The following is a 21,259-nucleotide window of genomic DNA, read 5'->3' on the forward strand; positions in this document are numbered from 1 at the left end:
CTACTTTTATTTGTGTGCACTCACAATATCAACAAAACGTCGTGCATTTAAGAAAACAATGATGCACTTTCTGCCGTCTCGTCTTGAACAGGAGTGCTTCACAAAAATGAACCGAAAATCAGCGAATACATGCCTCACAGACATGATAAATATATCTATAGAAAGCTTTAAATTACTACTTAACAAAATTAATCAAATCGAAAACAAAAACTCATTCATTATAATCATAATCTGTGAAGATGCACTTCTCTCTAAAGGCGTGTCTAATGAGGAGATGGATCATCATCTTCATCTTTGCGACACTGACTCAGAAAACACTAGTTTATTAGTAAGTAGTTCAAATATCTCCTTACTATTTCCCCCAGACACATTCATGGTAATTACTTTTGCTGGGGCTTTACGGCAAGCTTTATTGCGTGTATTTGAATGCAGAACTCTTCAGCTGCGCTGACGGCGCGCTCTCTGCTGCTGCTGCTGGACACTAATTTTTTTTCATCACTAATTGATGGATGTCTAAAATATAAAAATAAGGAGAAAGCTAAAACAGGCCCGAGGCCCGGCCCTCGTCTGAACTATGACGTGAAAATTGGCCCGAAGCTTCGGCAGCCATTACTCCAGTTTTCAGTGTCACATGATCTCTCAGAAAACATTTTAATATTTCTGTGGAAACCATATTACATGTTCAAAAGAAATCTTTTGTAACATTATAAATGACTTTACTTTCCCTTTTGATCACATTTATCTTAAAAAAATAAAAAATAAATCTTACCCCAAACTACCCAAACAGTAATTATGGAAAATAATAATTATCTTGTAATGCACTTTCAGAGTTAACTAATCCAGTGCAATTGCTCTGAAATCCTAACAGAGCTACTGGACTTCCATCAATCCTGATATCTCCTGAGAGGAGATTTGACTTCTTTAAGGTAAATGCGTTTTTTCCACACTCTCTTGCTTTTTAAAAACGGTCTTGCAATACAACTGCTAAAAGTGAATTGCTTAAGTAGTTTTTCATTTTTCATAATACAGAATAGGAGATGTAATGAATGGAAGGTCCAGCATGTCCTCTTCCTTTACAAACTAATTTCCCTTCCATTTAAACATGCCAAATTGTACGGGACATAACAGGGTAAAATGGGGTTTTGTCTACACACTCTAATTGGTTGTGATCATGTTACAGAATACTAAGATACTAACTTGTCTCCTTTGCTGCGGGCAATGCCGATGAGTTTCTCAATGCCGCCGGCATCACGAAGAGCCTTGGTGTTCTCCATGTTCTTGGTGATGACTTCATGCAGAGCGCAGCAGATCGCCGTGATGGTGTCATCGGACATGCTCTTGCTGGTGCCGCCGGTGCCAGTACTGTTGTTATTGTTGCCCCCCGGTAGACGATGGACTAGATCCCTCATGGCATACTTGCCTATGGGTTGCGTGAATGAGATGAACAGAAAAGAAAAGTCAGAGAGGAGGTGTGACAACCTTTTCAGAGATGCAGATTTTGGATTCAGGTTCTACCGTCGGCATGCAGAGCACTTTAAATGCGCTGAACCTCAAGGCCTCAACTGAAAATGCCAAAGCGTCCGATACACCCACATCTCTACCCAGCAGCTCTATTACACTTAATGTGACCGCAAAAGACCCATTCCCACTAGGGAGCTAATTCTCTCTGCAACGACCTGCGCTACAAAACTGCTTTCAACCGGTATGCATTGAAGTTACATGAAAGAAAGGTTCCCATGAGCACTTGCAGCTTTGCCTGTTTCATCGCTGATTTCCTTAAATAATAAAGGACATTTGAAAAGCTCTATCTGAAATGAGCCTGCAGGATCAGTATTCCAAGGGCGCTGCCGTCTCGACATTTGTACAGTTTTATGCCGTTCCTTTTGCCCTATATTCCAAAAGAAATTCACATGCCTTCAAACTCATGCAGGGCCAGACCAGACTGAAAGAGTGCGAGCGGTTGCCAGGGAGACAAGGGGGCCCATCAGAATACACAAACTATTAAAAAGATCAATAGTCTGTTAGTGTCGTGAGCAGCCTTTCAAACAATGGCACCTCGCCTCACTGCAATACCTGACTAGAAATGCTACACAGATGCCCTCGCTGATACACACATCACAAATACACACGCTCACACACAAAAGGAAATAGATCTTGAAAGGCCTCTGCCTTACAAGTAATTTAAGGGTACACATACCTCTGCGGAATTCGGCTCTGCTGGAGTCAAAGAGAAAATGTTAGCTCGAGGCAAACACACTTCCGTGTCCCAAACCTACCTATGAGCTCCTTGTTCCTGACATCAAGGGCCATGTTTCGAAGAGCTGTGGCCACGGCGCAGACCACCCGGTCATTGTCTATTCTCAGCAACTCCACCAGAATGGGCAGTCCTTTCTCTTTCCGAACCGCAGCACGGATGTACACCGACCACTGCAGGCACAGGAAACGGACAAAAGGGTCCCGAAAAATAATTATCAATGCATCAACTGAACAGATACAGAGAAGCTGGAATGAGATTTTGGTGTTGACATTGCATGAAATGTGAATTTAGTTCATTGCACTGTTGTTTGTTTCAGTTTTCTGAGCAGAAAATTAGGACAACAGAAGATTCTGAAGTGCAAAATTGCAAAATTTGACACAGGATATCTAAGTCAATGTTTACACTTTCAAGACTTTGAGTGAGAATTCAGCTCTCTACATTGTACCCATTTGAAGATGCGAGTTTGAAGCCATCGGCTATCTTACACTGGTTGCGTACACTCCAAAGAGACTTTGTTCTCAATATAATGTTCACTGTGTTCTCCAAGTTTGTGTTAGTTATCTGTTTGCTGTTTGTAGAACTCCATGACCTTGACAGACAAAACTGAGGTATGAATGTGTATTTGTGTCAGTCATAATGGTGATGGGTGCCAGAGCCAGTTTGTTTGGTTCATGGCTCTTTGGGTGCAGGGTTACTCACAGGTTTTAAGGTGGGGCCTACCTTCCAGCTACCCGCTGCCAGGTTCTGTAGAGCCCCAGCCGCTCCCTCCAGCGTGTCCGGGTTCGAGCACTCAGACAGTAGAGTGAGGTATGGTTTTACTATGGATGGATGCCACAGCATCTGCAGTCCCTTCGGAGGGTCACTAGAGTCTGGGAAAGGCCCAACACCATCCCACTGAAAGCAGAGAAAGAGTGAGTGTTATTACAGAGTGGTACTATTGAGAAAAGAATCATACACAGATATATTCCACAAGGTTAAAAAATAGGGCCTGAAACAAAACAGAAGATAAACAAAGGAGGTGCTCAACCTTCATTAAATATAGATCATCAGGCTTGATTTAGTTTATTTTTTATTCATTTTCTATGTGGTTTTGCAACCTTGTTAGCAATATATGTGATATTTAACCATGATTTCTGTGATTTTTTTTCTAGCAAAAAAGCAATAAATAAAGACCAAAGTATCATGGACAAAACATATAAAAGGAAAGAATCACCAAAAAAGGTTTCTAGAAGTTTACAGAAGCCATTACTTCAGTCCTTAGTGTCACATGATCTCAAAAACATTTCATTTTCACTGTTGAAAACAGTTGTTTTGCCAAGAACAACTTTGATGAATAGTTCAAAAGAACAGCTCATATTTGAAATGGAAATCTTTTGTGACATTATAAATGTCTTTACTGTCACTTTTGATCAATTTAATGCATCTTTGCCAAATAATGTTTTTTGGAAAAAAAACCCCAAAAAACATGGTTTTTACAACCATGAACTAAATACCAGCAAAAATTATGACACTGTTGTATGGCTTAAATTGCTAGATACAGGGGAGATGGGACAGGCCAAAAATCACAATTTAATGAGGATGGAGGGGGTTTCACAACAAAAAAACATGGGATTTGTGCCAACGTGTAATGGGACACCAAATTGCACCCTATTCATGGAAAGTGCCAGATGCTATTTTATTTTTGGCCATTTTATTAATAAGCACAGTACAGAGCCATCAGGAAATGATGGTGAGAAGAGGGGGAAACAGGACTGGGCAAAGTCACGAGCCAGACTAGAACTCATATTGCCTGGCTGAGCACAACAGCTCAATGTGGCTTGTGCACTGATGATCATACCATAGTACAAAATGATTCTTCATATACTATAGTATTTACATGGCACTCTGAGCTAATTTGAAGAATCCCATAGTATTTATTGGAAATAACATGGTACTTTTTTGCTGCGTATTGAAATATTTAAAGATAAAGCTCACTGGTTGTTTAGGATACAGAGTAATTGAATAGACTGGGCAAACTCAACCGTCGCACAACCAGATGTGCATTTGCATCGTTGTTAAAAGGAACAGATGACTCACAGACAATTTAGTTATTTAAAAGCCACAATGCAAAGTAATGCCACCTTTTACCTCGCTATTCATGCCATGCAAATGCTGAACAAACACTCCCGATGCCCTTATCTTCATCTGTTTTCAGAAACTAAATGAAATCAGCCTGGAAAATACGTAATTATCCACTGGAGGAGGACGAGTGTCGACGCAGGCGACCCGCACGTGAATGCTGCTAAGTGATGCTAATTGCCAGCAGCTGCAGGGATAAAAACCCCCGGCCCACCTGATCGTGGCTCTTCTTTTTCTTTTTCTTCTTGCCCCAGCAGCCGGAGCTCTCTGCATCCTTCCCGCTGGCATCGGTGCACAGAACCCCGTCCAGCTCCTCCGATCCCATCTGCTGCCCCTGAGACGTCTCTGCCGCCAACCTGTACGACAGGTTCCGCAGGATGCACACGCAGTTCTCGATGGTCTAGAAGGGGTGCGTTTGATGCACAAAGATAGGGGGGAAACAAGTTTTCAGATCACAAAAATTGCAAAACATGAAAACACCAGCAAATGGGAGACTTATCTGTAGGAATTAACCGTAACACACCTCCAGAAGTTTGACTTTATTTGACACAGTAAATATCAAAATGCCTTCTTGTATTTGCAAGACAATCTGTCCTCTTTGGGAAGGCTGTGCATTATTGTGCTCTGAACTCTTAATAGTCTCTTGTTAGATTAGTCCTCTGGACGGACTCCAGTGGAGAGCTGGAGAACTAATCCTATTGTGATGAGCAGTGAGGCAGGAAAAACAAAGAGGACGACTTTGATCTTGTAAATGCTTTCAGAGGGATTAAAGTGTGACGCTCTTTTTTTCCTCATTTAAACTTGTTCTCACAAAGTATTATGCCAGTAACAGAGACCCCTCGAAAATCAAACAAAAACTCAATATAGAGAGGTGTGTCACTGCATGACTTTATCTGCATAATTACCATAAAGCTCTCTTAAAAGCGATCGCAGCTATGAAGAGCAGTTGTTTTTTACATTGTTGGTGGTAAAGCAATTAGAGGAGCAAAACCTAAACTGTCTGTCTAATACAACCTCTATTGTCCCTGCTGGAAAAATAAAATAAAATACTGGTTTGGACCAGTTTGAAAGCATCCAAGATGGTTTTATCTAGATTTAGATAAGAAATACTAGAGATTTCTTCTGTTGAACACAAATGAACATAATGAAGAATGCTGGTAACCACACAGTTGACTATGGAAGTCAATAGCTACCAACATTCTTCAAAATATCTTCTTTTGTGTTTGGCTGAAAACAGTTATTTCTGCATGTAAACCTGCTTGACCAGTGAAGCTCAAATGTGACCCTGGACCACAAAACCAGTCTTAAGTCGCTGGGGTATATTTGTAGCAATACCCATAAATACATTGTATCGTCAAAATTAAGCTTATTTATTCAGCTTTCAGATGATGTATAAATCTCAATTTAAAAAAATTTACCCTTATGACTGGTTTTGTTGTCCAGGGTCACAAATTAGCATGAAATACCCACTGATCAATGTGTACTGTTTAGAATGTAGTTTATTTAAATTTATTTAGTTCAAACCATGTTGGTTTAACAATATAGAACTGTTGTTAATGATGCTGGCGCACTGGTGCTGGAGTAATAAATTCTTGCTGTTATTTAATCGGTTCGATATTGAATTAATGTCAGATTATTTCTGTAAATAACAAACACAGCATCTGAAGACTAGTTCATTACCTTCGCTCTCCATTGTTTCACTTTATTTACAGATGTTGGATTCAATCGCAAGTTCCATCTTACGTCATGCTCCTCCGGAGTACCAGAGCACATTCACATGTGCACTCTTCAAAAACAGCACATTCATTCTCAAACTAAAAGATGTACAATTAAATTCATTTATATACTGTATAAAATTAAAAATATAGATGGAACTGCCTGTTAACCACAGGTAGTTCCAACCACAAAACTATATGATGTTGTGTGCAAATGTTTATTGGAACTATGGTTTTGGGAAGCACTGAATCACTTAACTATGTTGGTAACTTGTGTCCATATTTGGCTAACAATGCATACCAGATCATGAGTGATTTTTTGTGTTATGTGCAATATTCATCAGACTGTGAGCGAACGGACTGTGGGTGGTCGGTGGGCGTGCGGTCTGAGACTAAGCTGGTCTAGACTGGGTTTTTTGCCCATTTTGCATTGTGTCTTCAAACTCATCTACCATTTAGCAGTGGAGAAGTGCTCCAAATGGTCGGGGAGTAAAAACTGCACAACTAAACCTGCTAGAATTCTCGGAGGCGCTCTGCTGAATGCATATACTTTGGTAGAAAGGCAGAGGAGGGAAAGGTCAAACCTTGCTGTCGATCTCACTGGTGCCCAGGGCTGTCTGGATGACATAGAGCAGCGCATCAGTCAGTCCCTCACACTCTCTCATCCTGCGGCGGGCCTCTTCTCCGGCTGAGCTCACATTCCTGTAGAGAGCACATTCACACAATGTCACGCATGTTGTATTATTGACTCGATTGATTACGTTTTGGCAGTTCTGAGCTTCTAAATCAATACTCAACCAACCAAAGGGCAGATGGTCTTCAACATCAATAAGCTTTTCATGGAAATGAGTAGCAACTCACTTTTCCCCCAAGTTCTTTTCAAACAGAGCAATGTTTGGACAGCAGTGTTTTTATACTTTTCAAGAAGTCAACTCTGCGACACGAGAAAGTTTTTAACGTAGAAAAATTCCAAACATCAGCTTTATGAATCATCAGCAACATGCCTCATAGCAACAAGCTTAGCATCCCAAGAGCTGGAGCCTCGGGAGATCTGAATCGGGAAGTCTGATCTGAGCAGGGCCTTATTCGAAGGTGCCTGTGAGAAATCAAAGACCACATCCTGTCGTCTCTCTCTCTCACGCTCTCCAAGAAGCTTCTAAGAGATCTGTGTGTCTCAGGCAGCTGCAGGTGGTGTGGCAACTGTGTCCAACCATTAAATATTCAATCAGACTTCTAGTTCCTCAGCCATCCATGAAGAGGATTAATTATCACGCTGGGCGTAGGGAGCTTAGTCCAGCCATCCAAGAGTGACTCAGCACTTTCTACAATCCTACTGCTTCAAACCTGAAAGCTGATGTGCAGGGGGAGGGAGGATGGTATGTGCATATAGTATGTGCTATAAATGTAAAGTGCTGTTAATATCAAAATGAGTTTTAAAGCAAAAAGTTTCTGAGCTCCGAAAGTGCCTGCAGATTTTTTGATGTTTTGAGTGAGCTTGTAATAGCTCCAAAATACACCTTCCCATCTAGTCAGCAAAAACTAGAAACTGGAAAATATGATATTAAAATTCACAATATCAAAGCATGTGATCATCACTTATGCATGATGCATCAACATTCATCACATAGATAAAAATGACAGAGCCACAACACACAGGAGTCAAATGTATTAGAGAGGCTTTTTAGACTGCACATAGTGGACAACCCAGATACATAAACATTTGACACTATGCCAAAGGTTTTCCCATGCCTGTGTCGTGCCAAATCCAACCCCATTCAAACTTTGGACTCTAAAGAGTAGCTGTTTTAATGCCTCATCAAAAAGTCGGTCACATCACGGCCATATTTTGTTGTGTAAAATATGTGCTAGTTAACCGTTTAGCATTAAGATAAGCTATTGAGCCATACACTTAGCTTGCTAACCACAAGCAAATGGAAACGTTTAGATCTGCAATACATAAAAGTTTAGGACAAAATATATTGAAATGTATTAAAAATATTATAACATAAAAGTATGTTTCACTCATTAAGGCTGCATTTATTTGATAAAAAATTACAGTAAAAATGGTACTATTCTGAAATATTATTATTACAATTTAAAATAACTTTTCTATTTAAATACATTTTTAAAATTGAATTCATGGGACGGGAAAGCTGATTTTTTTTCAGCAGCCATTACTCCAGTCTTCAGTGTCACATGATCCTTCAGAAAGCATCAGAAAACATGATTTTTTGTTTGTTTGTTTAGGATTCTTTGATGAATATTAATTTCAAAAGAACAGCAATTATTTGAAATGGAAATCTTTTGCAAGAATTTCTTAACTTTCAGTAAAGACATCAGTTTAATGCATCCTTGCCTTAGTTGTAATTTCTTTAATATATGATAATGGATGGAGTAGCTAAAGGAACAGGCAACATAATTGCTTTGGGGTCCAAAGGCGATTTGGGCAAGGAGAAGGCTTTGGCATGCCACCAGGTCCGCAATCACAGTGCCTAACACTATTCCAGAGCTACAGAATCCTATTGTTGAATCTGACCAATACTGGGCAGAATATAATCCTACTAAAGAGGCAGAACGAGCTCCATCACAAAATGGTTTTATGCACAGAGTCTTAGACCAGCCAAATTCATCAAATGCAACGGAATCTATTTATTCAAATCAATTAACTTAAGTTATCAGTGAAGGACTCCTGGAAAAGCCTCAAAGCTAATTCATGAATGTGTTTGGTTGGTTGACACACAGAAGCAGAGAGCCATTATCCAGCGGTGTACTTTTGCCTGCTGAGACCCCAATACACGGTGACATTTCTGAAGGCACACAAATTCATCATATCGTGTCGCTTTGAAAGACGGAAACTCTCAGGCATTAGCATAATATTTGCATAATTCTTACTTGAATAATCACCTAATAAAACAATGAACTGCTTCTAGGTGAAGATTAAGCCTCTTAAGAGCAACAACAGGTCCTTCAAAATGATGTTTTGCCTGTACATAAATATGAATGAACAATGAAAGACAATAGATGTTGAATAAAAACTTGGATTGACATTAATTAGGAACTGTACCTGAGGCACCCGGTAGCATTGCGGAGCACCTGTGAGGAATGCATGTGCAGCTTGCGGTCGTCCTGGTGGGGCGAGGTGTCCCAGCCCGAGTGAGGAATAATGACTGTGTTGGTTAGCACTGCCAGAGCATCCTGAATTATGGGCATCTTCAGAGCATCGCATGAGGACAAGTTCCACAGCACACCTGTACACAACAACATCATCTATGAACCAAAAAATATCTGATCCAGTGAAGAATACACACACTGTATTTATACAGACTACAATTCCCCTTCTTCACCTTGAGTTTTTGTTGTGCAGAAAAATATATATTTAAAACCACTGATTGCAGCAGGCTACAAACATGATTTTGAATATTGCATGAGGTCTTGGTCAAGAGCCCTCAAATGAAACACTTTCAAAAGTTTCACTAGTGTGTCCTCATCAGCTCTTAGTATGAACATTAGAGGATGTGATCCAAGCCACATCACAATCAAGAATGAACTGTGAACTGCTAGAAAGTAGCATGCCGCTGAACTGTGGCTCATTTTGCATACTATTAAAAGTAGTACGTTATAAATATTTCATCTCTTTCATGAGACCCCTACAGCTCTGATTCAGTGAACAAGGGAGTGATTTTGCATGTTCTTCCTCCCTGCTGCTAGCAGAGTATAACGCTCTGTCCCCGCTAATTGCATCTTATCTTGTTTGTAAAATATCACAGACATACAGTCCTAAACAGGATGGTGCACCCCATATTATACAGTGTTTACAATAGTATGTCAAAAGTAAGATACGTTATTTTATAAATAATTTTTTTTCATTCAGCAATAATGGATTAAATTTATTTTAAAAAAATAATAATAATAAAAAATAAAAAATAAAAAAATATATATATATGTATATAATGTTACACAATTATAAATATGTAACAACATTTTAAATAATTGCTGCTCTTTTGAACTTCTCCTGAAAAAAAAAGAAATACACACACACACCATATCATCCACAAAAATATTATGCAGAACAGCTGTTTTCAATATTGATTATAATAAGAAATCAGCATACTAGAATGATTTCTGAAGAATCATGTGATATTATTTCATAATATTACATTTCTTACTGTATTTTGATCAAACAAGAGACTTTAAAAATCATCAAAAACTGACCCTAAATTTTTGGTAGTGTATGTTTGTTCTAAAATGTTCACTCCTGTGTTATAACAAACAGCTTCCCAAAATAGTGCACAAAATTTAGACCAATGAAACCAAAATCCTAAAAATAGTATCCCAAATGGCAGAGCACATCCATACTTGATTTTTTGTCCAAAAGAGGAGGAGTTTGTTTCATAACGGGGTTTTTTTCAGTTACAGAAAAATGTCAAGGAAGAAGCTGCTGCAGTACTAACATTTTTAAATATTTTTGCATTAACAGTGAAGTACATACTTTTTATTACACGGTAGAAGTATAGAAACTGGAAAACAGTCTATGGATGCTTGCCTGTCATTTGTTTGGTACCCTTCACTGACGCGAGTTTGCCGTGTGGCATCACCCACAACGTTCATGAGGGACACTATAATTGCCTTTTTACGAGTCAGTAATGACAAGAAACATCTTCCTTACAAGTGTTTCTCAATTCAGCTCCTGGGGGCTATTTTTTGGATGTCTCACTGCCATTTAGGCCATAGAGGACCTTACTAATGAGATGATGTGCTAAATCCAACAAGAGGTCCTCACTGCAGCCTGTAGCACGATGACGTAGCTGGATCAGATCCAATACGTATTGGATGTTTGACGCGCATGCGCGGTATTTGATTTTAATGAGCATGCGCATAGTGGGGCTGCATTGAAGCTAGTATTTAATGTAAATTAAACTGTAATTACGAGATATGTGTTTCATAGGCGTACACAAACAATATAGTACTGTGATTTTAAACTCATGTATTCAAACTTTATATAAGCAACAATATAAGCGTAGTTTTGAATGAAAGAGTTTGGTATGTAAGGTATGTTTATTTTTTTATTATTTGGTTCGTTTTGGAAATAAAAATCTACTAATTACAATTTAGTTTGTTCTTTATGAAAAAATGGGGTGTAACTATGGTCTTTATTTTTTCCTCTGATAGTCTTGTCAATAATTCGTTCATGAATCAAATATTATTTTTCGTTCTCACTCTCTGTGCTAAAAGTTATAGGCGTACTAAAATATGCGGACATCTTTTTTATACCGTATAAAAATAAAAATAAAAACAAAAACAATCCTGTCAGTCGGACCCGTTATTATCCCGGGTTATACCGGGTTTTTACAGTTAATCCCATGTCCAACAAATAAATACACACATGGTCGGGGACAAGGCATATTAACACAAAGATGATAATTTCAATTTTTTTGTGTGTTATATGCAAGTGAAATCCCCGGAGATAGATAGTGGCTAAAAACATAAACCATCCATTCCATTACGAGCGCTCTCTCTCTCTCTCTAGGGAGACTTTTTTTTTTTTTTTTTGAGTGTTTTGTATTGTATCAGACGATAGTGTGAAAATAAACTAATAAAACTTTTCTTTGACCTGACTGTGGCGTTATTAGCGAGGTAAAGTCTTAATATAAAGTGAATGGTTGTTTTTTTAATTATTATTGAAAATGTTTGTAATACCTATATTACAATAATATAAAATCTAAATAAACAAAATGGATCGGCATTAATCTAATATCCCCAATTAAATTTACTTTATTGTCTGAACAGAGGTTCTGGACAGAAATTCATATTTGACACTGGCATAGAACATAGCCTACAATAAACAATCTACATACAGTTACATATACTAAAACACATGAAACACACATTACCCTAATCATGTTATATAATAAATTTAAATAAACATGACGGATACAATCAAAAAGACATTTAGGCTAAATCTGTCAGAGTGATGTATATCTGAATTAGCTATTTACAGTGCAACCTCTGCATATCAATCATGTTACAGTGCTTGTTTATAATAATGGATACAACACTGATACGTGCATCCTGGCGATAACATATGAAATGCAGGCTATTCAAAAAAAAAAAAAAAGCTTTGAAGTAGTAAAGACGAAAAACATCGTGGATGATTTTAATGATTTTAGACATTAAAGTTTTTACATTGTAATGTAGGTCATCGCGTGTTGTAATGTAGGTCAAAAACCCTTGCTACATGTACTGCGTTAGACTTCACTTAGACCAAGTCGTTAGACTAAGTCGCTGTGGATAAAAGCGTCTGCACAATAATTAAATGTAAATAAAAATATGAATTTACTCAAGACCTACTACAGCGCATGCGCGTAAAACATCCACTATGTAGTGGGTGTAGTCCAGCTACGTCATCGTGCTACAGGCTGCAGCGAGGACAGACTCAAATCCAAGGGCTCTAGGTTCGGCTGGTTAGCATGGCCCTGTTAGCCCCTACTGGTAGATGCTGTAACTACACCGTCTGGTTCTAAAAAGCATCTTTCGGCATTGACAGCCATTCAGAATTGGCAGGGCATAGCCAAGCAACACATATATCGCTAACATTTTTCATTACATTTAATTTCATGGACAGTGTACAAGGGAGCACTTTCATAGGTCCTTCCTCTGTGCTGTTAGCAGGGCGTACAGCTCTGTGCTCCAGCCAATTTAATCTTATCTTATCTTATCCTATCCAATCTTGTTTGTTAAACATCAAAGACTTCCTGTTTTTATTCAACCACCTGCAGAACGAAGAGTTCTGAGCTCAAATTCAGGCCCCAGCAGGCAATACAGGCCCGTGACTGGCTTCAGCAATCGGCTGGAGACTGGGGTCTGCAGAGATGTTGCGTGAGGAGGGTTTGTTATGGACTGACGAGAGGACTCTTTGTCTCCTAATTTGAACCACTCTTTAATTTACATGTTAATTGTCTTTGAAAAAGCATAAATGGCTTCTCGCCTCTTTCCAAATGTTGCAGCTAAAGTGAGTACAAGCACAGAGACATGGTGCTGTAATAAGCACATGCCACTCAGCTTCACTTCAATTTGAAACATTTTCGATGCTTCTCCGAGCTCTGGATTCAGGAGGATGGTGATTTTTCAATTGATGGACATTTAGATTGCTCACTAGGCTGAAACACAAGGGAGCTGCAGCATCCTATTGAAGCGTCTCCCAACAATTCCGCATCTGACATTTATGAAATGCCTCAAAAAGCAAATTGCCGCCCAATTTTTCCGACATCTCTCAGGAACCGTCTCAGTACCAGAAATATTTCTATAGGGGATTGAGAAGAGCCTTTGTCTTTTGTCAAAGCGTCAAGACTCATTATACACAAGTCCCTAAAGAGGCTATGCCAAGCACTGGTATTATCCTTAATTATTATAGCCCTAACCAATTAGGAGATCATTAACAAATCATTTAATGGGTAGTGGGGTCTACAGTAACGAGCGGATGATTCTAGGAGAGCTGATTAACAAATTGGGCCCAATTATATAGAAGCCAGAGATAGTGACAGAAAGGTCACATACAATGTATTTGTATGCTAAACTTGCAAAAAAGGTGGTAAGAGAGGAAATAAAGATACAGCACATTCAAAGATGGGGAGCAGATCAGCCGCGACACGTTTGGTTCACATTTGGGTTTGTTCATTTCTACTGTGAAATCTCACTGGTATATCTCATCCATATATTTCCATATAACTACTTACTATAAGTGAACTATTGTGCCCTTCAAGTGAAGTCGGAAATATTGTAATTACGAGGTATGAGAACATGAATGACCAAGCAAAGTCATATTTACAAGTGGGAAACTTTGAATACTAGATGATGCACCAAGTTGTGACTTTGGGAGCATGATGATTTAAAACACTTATCTATAATATAGACAATATATAATATATAATACACCTAAAATCTATATATACACTATGCAGATCTGTGAACAGAAAGCAAGTCTATAGCAAATGGTGCAAAGTTAATCACTTAACTTTAATGGTTTATTTTATTTAACAAAAACATTCAGTTGTGAGATCTTAAATAATAGACTGAAATGAATAATATTCATGAATTTAGATTTTGAATCTTGAGTGCTACGTTTACCAGGTGCACTTGAAGGCAAAAGAAGTTCTGCAGCATTTTCTCTTTCAGTGAGAACAAACAGATTACTTCTCACCAGTATCCCGTCACGCCAGAGAACAAAGGAGAAGGAGCGAAACTGAATTAGAAATAAATGTGCTTAATGTGTCCTGAGCACCTGTGAGCAGTTCTCTGATCTCCACGTCTGTCGTCTTGCGCAGGAGCCGCACAAGTGCAGGGATCCCACCGCAGTTCTTCAGGGCGATCTTGTTGTCGTCGTTGGCCTTGCCGTAAACCAGGTTCCTGAGTGCGCCGCAGGCACTCCTGTGCACATCTGTCATACGGTGATCCAGCAAGTCCACCAGCAGCTGGATCCCGCCCTGCCTCCGTATCTGATATTTATCAGGAATAAATTACATTTTAAAATACATTAAACTAAAAAAAGAGTTATTTAAATTTGTAATAATATTTCACAGTATTATAGTTTTTTTCTGCATTTCGGATCTAATAAATGTAGCCTTGGTGAGCATAAGAGATTCTTTGCTGTTGGCATCTGACTAGATTGGCTAGTTTCCACAAAGTGACAGATAAAGAGTTTAAGCATTTCCACCTTTTTATTAAAAGTTCATAAGCCTATATATTTTTTATCCTAATTATGTGTAATTATACGATTAGCTCCACTTTATTTTATTTTATTTAAAAACAAAAACAGAGCTAGAATGACACCATACCAGCACTAACTAGCCTGCATCAGCAGGGAAATTCAGATTAACCTGAAATAATGATCCTCACTGCAAGGCCTTATTAGTACATAGTCTATATAAGCAGATTGTATGTGATTTTGGTATGCAGGAGTTACCTCTGATTTGATCTTGTTGTCTCCAAAGCACAAGTGCTGGAGGTAGGCGGCAGCGTTGGACTGTACTGATGGAAACTGGTGCTGCAGCATTTGGATGACCTCTGGCAGTTCAGGATCCCTCCAGCCAAATTCCCTGAAGAGGCACATATACACACAAAAGTGAACGTGGAGAAGCTTTGATCTAAAGAAACACTGTAACAGTAAAAGAGCATGTTTGTGAAGGTGTCTACAATAACAGCATACACTACCAGTCAAAAGTTTTTGAACAGTAATATTTTAATGTTTTGTAAAGAAGTCTCTTTTGATCACCAAGCTTGCATTTATTTGGTCCAAAGTACAGTAAAAAAATTTAATATTTTTACTATTTAAAATAAGTGTTTTCTATTTGAATAGATTTTAAAATGTAATTTATTCCTGATATTTCAAAGCTGAATCTTTAGCATCATTACTCCAGTCACATGATCCTTCAGAAATCATTCTAATGTTCAGATTTGCTGCTCAAAAACATTTATTATTATTATGTTCAAAACAGCTGAGTGGATTTTTTTTCAGGTTTCTTTGATGAATAGAAAGTTCAGAAGAACATCATTTATCTTAAATAGAAATATTGAGTAACATTATGAATGTCTTTAAAAGTATTAAATAAAAGTATTTATTTCTATAATTTAAAAAAATTATACTGACTCCAAGCTTTTGAATTGGATAGTGTATAATGTTACAAAAGCTTTTTATTGCAGATAAATGCTGATCTTTAGATCTTTCTATTCATCAAATAATCCTGAAAAAATGTACTCAACTGTTTTAAATATTGATAATATTAATAAGAAGAAATGTTTCTTGAACAGAAAATCAGCATATCAGAATGACTTCTGAAGGATCATGTGACACTGAAGACTGGAGTAATGATGCTGGAAATTTAGCTTTGATCACAGGAATAAATATATTCAAATAGAAAGCAGTTATTTTAAATAGTACAAATATTTCACAAAACGACTGCTTTTGCTGTATTTTGGATTAAATAAATGCAGGCTTGGTGAGCAAAAGTGACTACTTTAAAAAACATTACAAAATTACTGTTCAAAAACTTTTTACTGGTAGTGTATTTCTTTTATATGGCGTGTAAACATTTTTAAAAACATTCTCCTCTCTGAAGCTTTGAATGTTTTTTTTTTTGTCTTCGCAATTAATCAAAATGAATGCAACATACTCTAAATTTCTGCCAACATCTGTGATCTCCCACTGTTAAATGCACTACTTTTCTGCTTTGAAACTAGTAAAGTAATACTAATTAACACAGAAGCGAATGCTACTAAACAATGAAAACAAATTAACCTCAAAAAATGATGCATGACAGTGTTGCTAAGAGAAAAAAATGAAAAAAATAAATAAATAAAAATAACATATAAGAAACAAAGGTTTCACAGCCACCACATGTCAGCAATCATTTTAAAAATCTGATTTTGATGCTTTCTGCAGAGGTACGTTAGATCTCAGATAATGTATACAGACAATAACATCCTCCCAAAAATGTCGGCCTTATCACTAGATATCAGTGGCAGCTGTGCTATTGCCTAGAGCAGTCCTAAGGTGCCTGGAACCCCACAAGAGAAGATCTGCATTTCCTAAACCCTTGGGTCCTGCGACTCTATCGTTAGAATATCAGTACCAACACCGTGATTTAAAAAAGCAGCAGAAGTAAATTCAACATACTATCTTGAAGCCTGCAGTGAAAACACACTCGCACCGCATGTAGGCAAGAGAGGAGAACATTGTATTTGACAGTCATGTCTTTTTCTCCTTCTCTCATTCTCAGACCACCAAACACTGTCTCTACACTACCACCACGTCAGAGGCTGTCAAACAAGAGTAATAGATTCAAATAAAAAGATCCAATATGAAAGAAATGGTGTGGTAATGATAGACAGAGAGCACATGGAAGGAGGGAAAAGAAAAATGAAAACTAAGATGTGGAGGCAGAGAGAAAATGCGATGCTGGCAAAAAAACAACAACTTGATGGACAAACATCTCTGGGTAAGAGGCACCATGGGAAACATCTATTGTAGAATGTCCCATTTCTCTCTAGCACAACCAGTAAACCTGAGAGGGCAATTGTGGTCATGAAAAGAAGAATGGGATCCATTGGGAAAAAGGTCAAAATGGAGATAATCCTGAAAGATGGGTACTTAGCTTTCACTTGCTGTATCTTTGTTACTTTTTATCATTGTTTAACCTTGAGAAATGAATGCTTGTTTAAATCACATCTCACTAAGCTGCTATGTTGAGGGCTTTGTTCACAAAACAAGGAACCAAATCCACTAGAGAGAGTAGGAAATGCCCAGCAGCCCACAAAACGTCAAGGCATACTCTCCAATGCAATGACAGGAGGCTGTCATAAATCACAGGAGCGGGCTAATTGATAATGTTTGCGTTAATCAGTAATTAAAGCGTAACACAAAAATGGCTATAAAACAGATGAAGTTTATATGGTAATCAAAGTGGCGCTGTCACATAAGTCAACTCTAGGTTAATTAGTGTAAATAAATTTTTGACAGAAGCTCTAAAATGACTCTGTTAATTAACTAGTGCACTAAAGTGAAATTATTCACTCAATGTTTACCTCATGTAATTATATATGGCAGTTAATCAGAAGGCATTGCCCCAATGCTTTACCAGCTCCTAAGTTCATCAAGAAGTGACGTTTGTGTTTAGCAAAGCAAAAAGCTAAAGCTAGCTGCTTCGACAAAATAACATTTACAACCAATAACATAATACAACCATAAGGAACCAACTATTTTGTGAATGTGATACAACAGTTTAATAAACAATACAGTAAGTTAATGCTGTGTAATATTAGGGACAGTTTTATTTACTCTGCATATTTTTGCTCTGTCAATCAAAAATAAAATGAAGCCACTGCAGCTTTTTCTGTCTCTGTCTCTGAGCAACACAGTTTGTTTCAGAATGAATCACTGTTTTGAATGAATTGTTTGAGAGAATATTTCAATGATTCACTCATAAGGACAGTCTCAAACAAAAATTGTCATTCTTGATTCGATTGCGTTATTCACAATTTTTTAAGCAGGCTATTTTGGACTTGAATGTCAGCTGTTCTCAGTTATTTTAAAGGGGTCATGAACTGAGAAACCAAAATTCCCTTGATTTTTTTTACATAAAAGAGGTCTTTGTGCTATAAAATCATCCTGTAAGGTTCAGAACTTGAAACTTTCATGTTAGTCTAAAAATAGCTTATATTGAAGCCAGTCTGCCAAAACAACAGCTTGTGGAATGTGCCCCTCTATAATGTAATAGTGTGGCTAAACACCGCAACTGCAGAAGAAGATCAACGCCTGCTTCTACATCGCTGTCTGTTTAGCTCCGCCCACTGGTTCACAGACATAGTGTAAATAACAAGAAGCAGACGCAGGTCTACGCAGAAACAAAACGATAAAGATACTGTGCAGTGCTAAGCAGTGGAAAAAAAGTCTTTGCATTGCCTTCCTCCTGATCCCAGCGTTAGGAAAGAGTGGATGACCGCGTTAGAACTCGGCCATTTTTTCAATTCATTTTACCATGGATTCGTTTACAAACAAAGCACAATTCGACAACAGGATTTTCAGAAAGCAGTTCATGACCCCTTTAATGGTAAAAATCAGTCTGTTATGCTGCTTTATGTTGAAAATTGGTATTTGCTATGATACTGATTATCGTAAACATAAACATACTGGTTTGTGAATCTTCTAGTTATTTACCTATTTAAATTCTTACGCATTCACAGAAAATGGCTTACATCTGAATTTAAAAATGAGGTGGATACAAAACTTTGTACTTGTCTTTTTTCCAGTTTCCAACTTTGAGCAAGTAGGTTGTGTCATTGAAGATTCTTTATTAATGTAGAAAAGGAACGGGGAAAGTTCTTCAAGTATCAAGGCCACCAAAAATGGACAGTCACAGTTGTGCTCTACATCTATACATAACGCAGCATCACAGCACGAACGAATGCATACATAAGTAATGAGGACTAAATGTGAAGTAATGATTTAAATGTGCATAGCAGGGCACTGAGATTTATTAGATATCTGCTGCTCTAGAAACCAACTATATCATTTATGATTAAAGTCAGAATAGTAATGGCACCCTGCTCGTCCTCGTTCGCATCATTAAACCTTAGCGCTGAATCATTCCCAGCACGCCAGTCCTACAGGGACACACACATATGCAGAGTGCAAGCTGCTGCAGCCTGGTGATGCTCCCTCCTCTCTGTCAGGTCTGTCACTGGCAGCCAAATCCTTAACCTCCCCATTACCACAATTAATGCCCGGGTGAGGCCACTCCCCCCAGCACAGCTCCAGTCACTGTGACAGGCCGCTGAAGCAGGGATGAACCTGCCATTAATCACCAAACATGAATAATCAAACGTCTGCTCAGAGCCCAGGCCTGCAAAAAATGTCATCCCTTGCCAAAGCCGGAGAAGGATTTGGCTGGGAAATGACTCATTCACGCTACAGAGAACAGAGAGCTCTTTCGTTATGTGCGCGCTCAGACTTGTGATTTCACCCCTCATGGTCTGATAGGGAGAGATGCTGTGGGTGGGTGGCTGGTCTACTAATAAACCGTTTGTCCCTTAACCTTCACCTGCAGGATCCACCCCCTCATCAGCACAATTAAACTGAGGGTCAGCAATGAGAGAGGCTCTGTTCCACAACCTAGCGTGCTGCCTACGTAGGCAGTATTTCAAGGCATGCACGTAGACGGTTACAAAAAGACATTTGGAGGGGGGAGCGTGGGAAAGAAACTGAAGCATTCTCCTCATTAGAAGTCAGTGCACCATTAGAATGATTTTGAAACTAATATTTTAAGGTAAAAACTTACATTGCTGTAAATTATACCTTGTTTTGACCGAACTGACTAAGCAAAGGCTTGTTTTTTCAATCAGTGCATTGTTCAGTTAAAGAAAAATAAATCCAAAATGGCAGATGAGAAATCAAATAAAAATAATTTTAAATAATATTAAATAATAAGTATTTGTATACACTCTTAAAAATAAAGGTTCCAAAAGGGTGTTTTTGCAGTGATGCCATAGAAGAACCATTTTTGGTTCCAAAAAGAACCTTTCAGTGAATAGTTCCTAAAACAACCATTTTGAACATTGGTCTCAAACTCAATTCCTGGAGGGCCACAGTTCTGCACAGTTTAGCTCCAACCAGAGTATGTGAGTGGAGTGGAGCAGGGGAGCAATTTCCCCTCCGCGCTCCGAGCATTCAATAATCACTCCAAGTTCACCATTTCCCACTCTCGCTTCACTCCGCGCTCACTGATTTCAGAAACACCGCTCCGCCTTCGCTCTGCGGCTAAAGTAGACTATTTCAGTATGTTTGAAATATCACAGTTCTGTTCATAAAGTATATTCAAAGAGAAAAATAAAATAACAGGAGAGTTTCAGAGTGGCTTATTGGAATACTAGAGTGCAAACTTTTTTCCTACCACATGCCATGCTAATAACATGGTTGTCAGCAATTAAAATGTATAATTGCTGCTTTTTGCAGTGCAAATTCTGTTTGTGATGAAAATAACAGAACGTTTTTGTCAGTTATTTTACCTATGGATCGCTGCATTTCTTAAAGATTTCTGCTCATTTGAAATCAGCACTGTAGGATTAGATTTGTTTGAATGCATTATTGAGAAAATCACATTGCATTATTCAAAATCACACCGCTCCACTCCGCGCTCCGCTCACATACTCCGGCTCCAACCATAATCAAACACACCTGATCCAGCTAATCAAGGTCTTCAGGATTATTAGAAACTTCCAAGCAGGTGTGACTTGGAGCTGGTTGGAGTTAAACTCTGCAGAGCTGTGGCCCTACAGGAATTGAGTTTGAGACCACTGATTTTGAAGAACATTTTAAAAATCTAAAGAACCTTTTTTGACTATAAAGAACCTTTTCTGCATTTGAAAGGTTCCATGGATGTACAAGGTTCTTCATAGAACCATTGATGCCAATAAAGAACCTTTATTTTTAAGAGTGTATAGTATGTATTCTTAGGCTTAGTATCATCCAGTTAGTTCAACAACATGCAAATATAAGGTGCTACAGGAATGAGTCTTCAAACCCAAAAATGAGTTAGCATTTTTGAAATTCTGGTTCCATCATCCTGAAGTCAACAGGTGTTTTTGAATGGGTTTTTGGTTAAATGCCTGAAATAGGAGT

The 21,259-nt window shown here is 38.2% G+C and overlaps 1 protein-coding gene across 9 annotated transcripts in view; it reads right to left on the reverse strand.

Annotated features, from left to right (window-relative positions):
- ctnnd2b (catenin (cadherin-associated protein), delta 2b) overlaps positions 1 to 21,259 on the reverse strand; it is an 87,901-nt gene that overhangs the window by 8,711 nt on the left and 57,931 nt on the right. For 7 of the 9 annotated variants that reach the window (XR_009267352.1, XM_058754106.1, XM_058754087.1 and 4 more), the window contains 8 exons: positions 15,050 to 15,182; positions 14,369 to 14,582; positions 9,155 to 9,338; positions 6,675 to 6,792; positions 4,590 to 4,775; positions 2,957 to 3,151; positions 2,277 to 2,427; positions 1,198 to 1,420 (listed from right to left, as the gene is read on the reverse strand). Coding sequence is in view for 8 of the 9 variants with exons in the window: in XM_058754106.1 (XP_058610089.1) it covers positions 1,198 to 1,420; positions 2,277 to 2,427; positions 2,957 to 3,151; positions 4,590 to 4,775; positions 6,675 to 6,792; positions 9,155 to 9,338; positions 14,369 to 14,582; positions 15,050 to 15,182 (1,404 nt within the window). In the remaining variant the exon portion in view is untranslated. The remainder of the gene's footprint in view (positions 1 to 1,197; positions 1,421 to 2,276; positions 2,428 to 2,956; positions 3,152 to 4,589; positions 4,776 to 6,674; positions 6,793 to 9,154; positions 9,339 to 14,368; positions 14,583 to 15,049; positions 15,183 to 21,259) is intronic. The other 2 variants (XM_058754093.1, XM_058754081.1) reach the window with 1 other exon arrangement.

The sequence above is a fragment of the Onychostoma macrolepis genome, chromosome 02 (genome assembly GCF_012432095.1).
Source record: "Onychostoma macrolepis isolate SWU-2019 chromosome 02, ASM1243209v1, whole genome shotgun sequence".
In the NCBI taxonomy this organism is placed as follows: domain Eukaryota; kingdom Metazoa; phylum Chordata; class Actinopteri; order Cypriniformes; family Cyprinidae; genus Onychostoma; species Onychostoma macrolepis.